This window comes from Sciurus carolinensis, unplaced genomic scaffold, assembly GCF_902686445.1.
Source record: "Sciurus carolinensis unplaced genomic scaffold, mSciCar1.2, whole genome shotgun sequence".
Lineage (NCBI taxonomy): Eukaryota > Metazoa > Chordata > Mammalia > Rodentia > Sciuridae > Sciurus > Sciurus carolinensis.
Window position 1 is genome coordinate 512,494 of NW_025920142.1, and position 10,554 is coordinate 523,047.

The window sequence follows — 10,554 nt, forward strand, 5'->3', positions numbered from 1 at the left end:
AGTTCTATTCTGGCTAATTCTTGGACCTTATCTGCATGTCAAGGCTAACACTTCTGTGGAAACTTAGAGACGTGCATACTTCTTTCTCAATAGAACTTTGATGCTGCCATATAGTCTCCTCACCAATGCCTGAAAACACAAGAAAATTTTAAAAGATGTCAATGCACAGGCTCTGAGGACCTTGTTCCTTCAATCATCATCCACCATGTCCACACCATTGCTAAAGTAGCTGAATAACTATGGGTGATGTATCATGCCCAGGATTTCTGACATATTTTTGAACAGTGCATGAAAAGCCTATATTAAATATTTTCAGAATCTTGTCTAGTATATCACTGACTGCTCTCTTTTGACAAGAGAGGAGAACTCTTAGACCTTCTGAGTCAGGCACAATGTACATGTTCAAAAGACAGTGTGAAATGTGGTCAAGTACAATTGTACATCTTTATGGAGGAATTTTTCAGACCTTCAAAATGGGACTATTTTTGCCATACAAAAGGTCACTAAACCTTTGGCCCAAGGGGTATTCTAAAACAGGTTCCAAAACTCAGAGTCCTATTAGTGAGAACCCCTCTCCCAAATACACCTATCTCTTCTGGATCCTGTAATCAAGTAATGCTCTTCTACCATTGCACTATCTTCTCTGGTATCTGCCCTAATTTTCTCTCCACCACCATTGCTCAGGGTCTTCTGAGTTCTCTGGGTTAGTGCCCCTCTCCCACCATTCTTTAGTCTTCTCTGGGACCTGACATTAGTCTCCCCTCATCCACCATTACTCAGGGTACTGTGAGTTTTGTGGGTGACTGTCCCTCATGCATTACTTCTCTGATTCCACTGTGTCATTTTGGTAATAACCCCTACCCAACCATGGTTCAGACTTCTTTGGTCAAGCTACTAAGTTTGCATAACTTGTCCTTACCCAGTCTCCTTTGGGACCTGTGAGTGAGTGCCCCTCACCTAACAGTGCTCTATATTCTCTGTTCATTTTTCTCAGTTCCATAATCATTCCTTCCTCAAAATTCTCTTGGTCCTTCTGGTGAGCACCACTCACCTTATAGTGCTAAGTCTCCTCTCTGTCCTGTTCCAGTTTCCCACAGGTTATCCAATCTCCACTCCTCTGGGTCTTGTGGGTGAGTATCACTTATCTGACAGTGCTCAGTCTCCTCTTCTTCCTGTCCTTAATCTCTCTTCTCACACAACTTCTCAGTGTCACCTGAGTCTTGTGGTGAATGTCAGTCACACAGAAGTGCTCAGTTTTCCCTGAACATTGTTTTGGAGTGCCCCTTTAACTTTCAATACTCTGTCTCCTCTTGGTTCTACTGGTGAGTGCCACTCATCCAGCAGTGCTCAGTATTCTCTATGCAATGTTCTAAGTTCCCATATCCAATCATATCTTATTTCCTCTGACTGCTGTGTGTGCCCATATGTAGCTAAATATTGCTCAACCTTTTCTGGGTTTTGTCTTCATCTCACCTACACCAACATTGCTCAGGGTCTTCAGAGTCCTCTTTGTGAGAAACCCTCTCCCACAATTGCTCAGTATTCTCTGGGTCCACTCCTTAAAATTCCTTCATACACCATTGTCAGGATCCTATGAGTCCTGTGGGTGAGAGCCCCTCTCCCATGAGAGTTCAGTCCCCTGTGTGTATTGTTGGTGAGCACACATCTACCACAATCCCCACTCTTCATTGAGCCCTAGGTAACCTGGTTCTCTCAGTGAAATCTCAGGGTTAGTCTCATTCTGACTAATGTAAGTATACAATCTTGAGACTTATCTGTCTATTGAGGCCAACACTACTGTGGAAACTTTGAAAGATGTTGATCCTTCCTCTTTTCAACCTCAATAGGCTTTTGGTGTTCTCATGCAGACAGGCTATTCACTAATGCCTGAAAACCCAAAAATCTTTTAAAAGATGTCAATACCCACAGCACTGAGAACCTCATTCCACCACTCATCATACACAATATCCACACCTTTGTCACTCAAATGGCTGAAAAATTATGGATGATATAGCATGCCCAGGATTTCTTACTTTATTCTGAATAGTGAATCAAAGCATATATTTAAGTGTTTTCAGGATCTTCCCTGATATAGTCTACTCTCCTTTGATAAGACAGAAAACCTCCTAGGGCCTCTGAGACAGGCACAATATGCACCTTCAAAATATAGTGTGAAATATGGTCAAGGACAGTATCCCAACATCATGGAGGACATCTTCAGATCTTTGAAGTAGGACCACTCCAACCAAATCTGAGGTCACTAAAACTTTATAGCCCAATGGATTCTCCAAATGATTCCAAAAATTCTGAGCCCTGTAGGTTTAAAACATCTCTCTCAAAAGAACTTAGTCTCTTCTGGATCCTGTAGTCTAGCACCCCTCATGAATATTTGTTCTTTCTTCTCTGGGTTAGGCCCTAAACTTCCTCTCAACCACCATTGCTCAAGGTCTTCTCAGTCCTCTGGGTGTGTGAACCTCATGTAGCAGTGCACAGTCTCTTCTGTAACATGTACTATGTTCCCATAACCAATCTTATCTTAGCTTCCTCTGACTCTGTGTGATTATGCATAGCCTAACATTGCTCAGCCTTTTCTGGGTTCTATCTTAATCTCACCTACTCTACCATTTCTCATGGTCTCCTGAGTCTAGTGGATTAGAATCCTTCTCCCACCAGTGCTCAGCGCTCTCTGCATTCTGTCCTTAATCTCCCTCCCACACTATTTTTATGGTCCTCTGCTTTCTGAGGGTGAGTGCCTTTCTCATTCCAGTGTTCACTGACATGTGCGTATTTTGAGTGGGCACAATTCTACCACCAGTCCAATCTCCACTGAGCCCTAGGCAAATGTGCTCTCAGTGAAATATCTGGGTGATTCCCTCTCTGGTTAATGTGAGTACACCATATCTGACTTTGTTTGCAGGTCCATAGCAACACTGCTGTGGAAACTTGGAGAGATGTGGATACTTCCATTTTCTAACATCCTCAATAGAGTTTTGGGGTGACATGCAGATAGACTCCTCACCAATGCCTGAAAACCCAAGGGAATTTTAAAGGATGTCAATTTCCACAGCACCGAAGACCTCATTGCTCCACTCATTATCCACCATTTTCACACCATTGCTTAAGTGGCTGAGTTCTCATGGGTGACATAGCAGGCCCAGGATTTCTGTTATTATTATGAACAGTGGACAGTAAGTGTATATTTAAGTATTTTGAGGAACTCATGTGATATGTCACTGGTTGCAATCTTTTGACAAGAATGGAGACTTCCTAGTACTTCTGAGTCAGGTGCAAGGCAACCTTCAAAAGACAGTTTGAATTGTGGCCAAGGACAATTTTGCATCATTATAAAGGACTGGTGGTTCAGATCTTCAAAATGGACCATTTTTAACCTACCTGAGGTCACTAAAATTTAGGCCCAAGGGATACTTTCCAAAAACTTCCAAAAACTGGCTGTCCCCTCCCACTTCCCTTTCTGGGCCCAGCGGGCGCGACCTCACTGGCATTGATGAGCGGGGAGGAGCCTGCCACCCTCGCTGCTGCCTCTGAGGGGAGGATGCCTGGGACCCGGCATGCCCCGAGCCCATCCCCAGATGCCCGCGGGCTCACAGCCCGGTGGCGGGAGTAAGAGGGAGCTGGCGTTCGAGGAACCACCACCCAGCCTGCGATGTTGCCATTGTTCAGCTGGGTGGAAAAAGTGCCTGAGAACTTTAGTTCCACCCGCCAGGCCAGCTAGTGATTGCTCTCCAGGAGGAGTTGCATTGCCCCTCGGAATTCTATGACACATTCGCCAAGAATTTCGAGGTGCTTTTCTGCGGCCATCTGACGGTGGCTCACAAGAAGGCCCCACCCGCACTGATCGAGGAGTGCATCGAGAAGTTCAACCACATGAACTGCAGTCTGCGGGCAGACTGGGACAGGGCGCTGGAGCCACAAAGGCCCATGCGCAAATCCTTCTCCCAGTCTGGCCTGTGCTTGCTGGTCTTCAGGAAGGAGTTTCAGGAAATCAGCCTCTGAAGCAGGAGTTTCTTCAGCTCTTTTGAGGAAAATGCCATTGAGAACCATGTAATTAGGGGACATAATATTGTGCAGCCAACAGATATTGAGGAAAAGTGAACTTCATGGTTGACCAGTCTGAAGTTTACCTCATCAGTCCTCACCAAAAAGATAGCACTGGAGAAAAAATTTAAGGAGCTATACTTTTGCTCTCAGGGCATTAGACATGGGGACCATTTCAAGTTTATCTGCCGGGATACTACAGGAGGTGGTGGCTTCCATTTCATCTGTAACATGTTCCACTGCACAAATGAAGCTGTGGTTGATGAAATCATGATGACCTTGAAACATGCTTTCACAATGGCTGAGGTGTGGCAGATGGCAAAAGTGCCAGCCCAGCTGGGTGAGTGCTGTCCCTTGCAGGCCCTGCACAAACTCTGTGAGAGGATAGAGGGAATTAATTCTTCCAAAACCAATCTAGAACTCCAAAAACACCTGACAACATTAACTAACCAGGAACAGGCAACTATTTTTGAGGAGGTTGAGAAATTGAGACCAAGGAATGAGCAGCAAGAGAATGAATTGATCATTTCTTTTTTGATATGTTTATATGAAGAGAAACAGAAAGAACACATTCATGTTTGGGAGATGAAACAGGCATCACAGATTGCAAAAGAGAATATTGGAAGTAAATTGCCAGCCAGTGCCACTCGATTTAGGCTAGATATGCTGGAAAACAAAGCAAAGAGATCTTTAACAGTCTTTAGAAAGTATTTTGTCTTGGAGGAATAAAGCAAAAAACCTGCAGGAACATTCTACCAGTGTAGATCTGGACAGCTCTGTGTCTAGCACATTAAGTAGCATCAGCAAAGAGCCATCTGTGGGTGACAAGAAGGCCTTGCCCATCTCTGAGATTTTTTTCAAATTCCTTGGCTCTTCAGTTAACCTGTCCAGTGACTCAGAGGGCCTTATCACAGAAGAGCCTGGTTAACTCTCCCTGCAGTAGACCTTCCGGAGATGAGTGAACACCCTGAGTCATTTCCCAGTGGGGTGCCCAGAACTTCCAAGGCTCACTCAGGGCTCTCCAGGGGTCTCTGAGAGAAAAATTATGAGGTATCACTCAGTGAGCACAGAGATGCCTCATGAACAAAAGGACTTTGAATCCAAAGTATACCACCTTGGTGACACTGTCAGGACTCCAGTGTAGATCCGATGGCACTCTTGGAGGTAGTAGGTATTCCTGCATGTGGCCACCCCACAGAAGGCATGTGACTCCCTTAGAAGATACAAGGATGCCTCCACTTTTGAGTTCTCCTCCATTTCCAACTAGAACAAAGAAGGAAGCATCAAAGAGGAAAGGGTGACCTCTCTGTATCCAGAAAGCAAGACTGCCCCAGAAATGCCTGATAGACTTCCTTGTGCATCTCACTATCTGAACCATATCATATTGCCAGCCACAAGGGGGCTGGGTATATTGCCATCTTGCCTGGTACTCAGGAGAAGGATGGGGGTTGGGGGTCCACAACCCTGCTGTAGAATGTGCTGCTGTCCCCTGCTGTGCTGGGGTCCTTGGGCAGCCATGGTTTTGGATAGACCATTTTCATTTCCCATAAGGTTCTTCCTCTTCATTTTCTCCCCTTTATACCCCACCAATAGTACTTTGGTACTGGAAGACTTTTCAGTGTCCTCTTCAGGACCCAGTGCCACTGTTTCATACCTACATTAGAACAGTGACCCTCTCTATTCCTGTTGTTCCTTAAGGGCTGTGTTTGTCTTGTCTTGGGTATGTTTGTTGATATCCACAACTGTGCTGTCTAGTACATCAGTCACTATCCACATATAGTTGTTTAAACTTGAATGTTAACTAATCACACTTAAATGCATTAACGATTTTATTTGCTCACACTAGCCTCATTTCAGGTGGTCAAGAACCAGAGAAGCCAGGGGCTATAGTGTTGGAGAGCACAACTCTACATCATTCTGTCATCCCAGAAGCTCTCATGGACACACTGCAGAGCTGATGAGTTCTCTAAGAGTGCCCTTCCCTGACTCCACCCTTCAGAAACATGAATGTGGGCTGCAAGGTATTGCTGAGTTTCACTGGCTCCTAACTGAAGTGGTAAACTGTGCAGAATCAAGATAGCCGACAGCCCATACCACTCTTAAAAATACTGTTGCTGATTATGATTATGTAAAAGGTTTCCATTTTGAAGAAATCCTAAAAGCAAGTAGTGACTTTGAAAGTCATTTATTCCACACCCCTTATTTAACAGATGAAGATACTGAGACTGTGTGTATGGGGGGATGGGACCCACTGAAGGTTACAGGCAGTCAGTGGTAGAACGGACTGGAATCTTGGCTGTCATACCTGCATTCCCATCTGTTTCCATTAATCTATATCTGATTGAGTATTACCATCCTGCTTATTTTCCATGATTGAGTTCTCTGAGGCAGGAAGCTGCTTTCAGCTTCTCAGCTATCCCTGCATCCCCATTGCATGTAGGCATTGCTCAGGGGAAGTTCAGGGAACAGCTGAGTGTAGGCCTGTTTTCATCAAGGATTGTTTAGTTCCAAGAGTCAGAAAATGACTCAAACTAACTTACCCAGAATGTGGCTTTAGAAGTCAAGATAAGGGTAAGAATGGGAACTAGGAAGTTGTCAGGAATCAGGGACATCTCTAGCTCTCTCTTTGGAGTTATAGCATTTTTTCCTTCTGTTCTCTCCTTTATTCTGCATGCCAGTTCTGCCAGCTCACTCATCCCTAATATGATCATGCTAGCCCCTGAGCTGTATGACCTCTTAGCTCTGGAGGTAGCCATGTACCTACAGCTGGTAGGTGTTTTATAGCAGTTTTTGAGATGTAGAACTGATTGGCCCAGTTCTGATTGCTTGCCCAGGATTGATGGGAAAAGTGTGGTACCACCATGGCTGCAGAACCCAGCCGGCTGTCATCTGGTTGTGGGAGTATGGAGTGGGTCAGATCTGGGAGAAGGAGCACAGACACCTGCCACCATAAGTCAGTGTGGTCTTAGTAATTATATCATTTATCTACCAAAGACAGGGGACAATGAAACTAACTTTTTCAGTTGATGGTTATTCTAAGTAGGTAAGATTGTGCAGGGGTGAGTAGTGTGAATTTCTTATTACCTGAAATAATTGGGAAGAGATTGGCTAAATGTTGGTCAAAGAGACTTCTGCTAACAACAGAGTTTGATTGATATATTTATCCTATAACAAGAGTTTGGGATTCTTTGGGAAAAATAGTTTTCATGTGGTGCCACAACCAAAGGTGTGTAAGGTGTCCTTCAAGTCTAGGACCCCAGGGAACACTTCTTAATCTCACACCATGGTCCTGGGCTCAAGGCTAGTGTAAGCATCACTGATATGAGGCCTTGACATGCTCCTGCATCTACTTAAGTCTCATCAAGCCTTTGAGAGCACTTAGGACATTTGCAAAACCCAGCTGAAGCCTTGTGGGAACAGTGACACTATCTTGTCAGAGATCTAGCACCTTCCACAGAGTTTGGCTCATGGATGGTACTTGATTTCTTTTGGATAAAGAAATGTATGATTTTGTACCTAACCAGCTATAGGTATTTTTATTATAAAAGTATTTTTACAACTACTTTGATTATGCTATATAAGAAATAACACACATGGATAAAGATACAAAGAAAACACTGAACACTGATATCCTATAGAAGTTATGAGAAGGTATGAAGAGTGTTGTTTTCCCTTGTCTCTCTTTAAAATTTTATAATGTAATACTTTGATAATAGAGAAAATTAATGTGTAATTAATAAAGGAACATTTGAAATTAAAAAAAAAATGTTTCCAAAAACTCAGAGAACTATAGGTCAGAAACCCTTACCCAATAACTCTGTCTCCTCTGGATCCTGTAATCAAGTCCACCTCTATATGTATTTTTTCTCTTTGGGTTCTGCTCTAAACTTCTCAACAAATATTCCTCATGGTCTATTGGGTTCTTTGGGTGATAGCCCCTTTAATCCCCATGTTCATTTTTCTCTGGGTCCTACCCTAAACCTCCCCTCATTCACAATTTCTCAGGGTATTCTGAGATCTGTGGGTGAGTGCCCCTCATCCAGTAGTGCTCTAATTCCTCTGAGTCTTCTTGGTGATAGCCTATCTTGTAACCGGTCACAACCTTCTTTGACTAAGCTGTTAAGTTCTCCTAAACTATTCTTACTCAGTCTTCTTTGGTTCTTATGGCTGAGTGCCCTTAAGTAAACAGCACTCAGTTTTATCTGTTTCTTTTTCCTGAGTTCCATAAACATTCCTTGCTCATTCATCTCTGAGTCCTTTTGGTGAGTTCCCTCACCTTAGAGTGGTCAGTCTTTTCACTGTCATCTTCCAGCATCCCCAAGGAAACTTCTGACTTGGACTCCCCTGCATACTATGGATGAGTGCCCCTCCCCTGACAGTGCTCTGTCTTCTCTGGGTTGTGTTTTGATCTCCTTTCAAACACCATCCTTAATGTGATCTGAGTCCTCTGGCGACTGCCCCTCACACACAGATGTTCAATTTTTCCAGAATATTTATTAAAAATGCCACTTACACTCCAATATCATGTCTTCTCTGTGTCCTCTGGTTGAATGTCCCTCATCCAGCAATGCTCAGTATACACTTGGACCCCTGGGAGAGCACCCCTTACCCAGAAGTGCTCATTATTCTTTGTGCCATGTGCTAAGTTTCCATAGTCAATCTTATCTCAGTCTTTCTGGATCTGTGTGTTATCATAAATAGTCTAATATTGCTCAGCCTTTCCTGGGTTCTTAACCTCACCTACTCCAATATTGCTCACGAACTGAGTACTGTGTGTGAACCACCTCTCCCACCAGTGTTCAGTGTTCTCTTGGTCCTGTTCTTAATCTCCCCTCCTGCACCATTGTTAAGGATCTTCTGAGTAATATGAATGAGCAATCCTCTCCCACCTTTGCTAAGTCCCCTGTGGATATTGGGGTTCGGCACACTTCCAAGACCAGTACTCATTCTCCACTGAGCCCTAGGCAACTTTGTTTTCTTAGTAAAGAGTCTGTGTGATTCCAATTCTGGCTCATGGGAGCACACCATCTCTGCCTTAATCTGCATGTCCATACCAACACTACTGTAGAAACATGGAGAGTAGTGGATAATCCCTCAACATCCTCAATACACCTATTTCTGCTGCCCTGCAGGGAGGCTCCTAAAGAAAATCTGAAAACCCATGAAAATATTAATGGATGTCACTTCCTACAGAACTGAAGATCTCATTCCACCACACATTCTCCACCATTTCCACACCATTATTCAATAACAGTTCTTATGGGTGAGGTAACATGCCCAGGGTTTTGGACATCTTTCTGAACAGTGAATGAAAAAATATATTTCATAATTCTAGTGTCTTCTCTGATATATACTGCCTGCACTCTTTTGAGAAGAGTGGAAACTTTCTAGGACAAGTGAGTCAGGCACAATGCTCACTTTTAAAAACAGTGTGAAATGTGGCCAATGGCTGGTTCTTAATATTTTTCAGAAATTCTTTTTACCTTTGAAATAGGATCCTTCCCACTCTATTTGATGTCACTGAAACTTTGGCTGAAAAGACACTTTCCAAATTGTTCCCAAATCTCAGAGCACTATAGATGAGAACCCCTTCCCAAATGACCTCACTCTCCTTTTGATCCTGTATTCAAGAGCACCTCATTAATTTGTGCACTGTGTCTCTGCATTCTGCCATAAGCAGCCTCTCAACCAGAATTGTTCAGGATCTTCTGAGTCCTGCTAGTGAACATCCCACTCCCATAACTGCTTAGTCTTCTCTGGGTCCTGCCATAAATTTCCTATCATCCACCATTGCTCAAGGTACTCTGAGTACTGTGGGTGAGTGCCCCGCAGCCACTAGTGCTCCTATTCCACTCGTCATTCTTGGTGATAGTTCCTTTCTTCACACTGCTAAATTTGACTAACTTGTCATTACTTATTCTCATTTGGGTTGTCTGTGTGAAAACCCCTCACCTAACAGTGCTCAGTCTTCTCTGTTTCTTTTTTTCTTAGTTTTCTAAATGTTTCTTACTCATTACACTCTGGTTCCTTCTCTTTAGCACCCCTCATTTGAGAGTACTCATTTTTCTTTGTGTCCTGTTCAAGTTTCCCCAAGGCAATCATTGCACAGACTCCTCTGCATCCTGTAGGTGAGTGCCCCTTACCTGAAAATGCTGTCTTCTCTGGTTCCTTTACTTAATTTTTCCTCCCACACCATACATCAGAGTCCCTTTAGTCTCATGGTTGAGTGCCCCTCCCCCACCCATGCTCATGACCTGTAGGAATTTTGAGTGGGCACAGTATTATCATCAGTGGTCACTCTCTAGTGGGCCCTAAGCAAACTTGTTCTACCAATTAATTACCTGGGTGAAACCCATTCCAGCTAATGTGAGTACAACATTTCTGGTCTTATCAGCATGTCCAGGCCAACATTAGAGAACACACTTGAGGAAATGTGGGTATATCCTCTTGCCAACAACCTCAATAGGCCATTGGTGCTGCCATGCAGACAGACTCCTC

At 43.7% G+C, this 10,554-nt stretch overlaps 1 protein-coding gene and 1 pseudogene across 1 annotated transcript in view; one reads left to right on the forward strand and one right to left on the reverse strand.

Annotated features, from left to right (window-relative positions):
- Positions 1 to 3,584, reverse strand: part of LOC124974306 (uncharacterized) — a 39,062-nt gene extending 35,478 nt beyond the window's left edge. The window contains 1 exon segment of the mRNA XM_047537670.1: positions 3,394 to 3,584. Coding sequence (XP_047393626.1) covers positions 3,394 to 3,584 — 191 coding nt within the window.
- Positions 3,585 to 3,664: 80 nt separating this feature from the next.
- On the forward strand, positions 3,665 to 5,323 carry LOC124974307 (TBC1 domain family member 1-like; annotated as a pseudogene).
- The last annotated feature ends 5,231 nt before the right edge of the window (positions 5,324 to 10,554 follow it).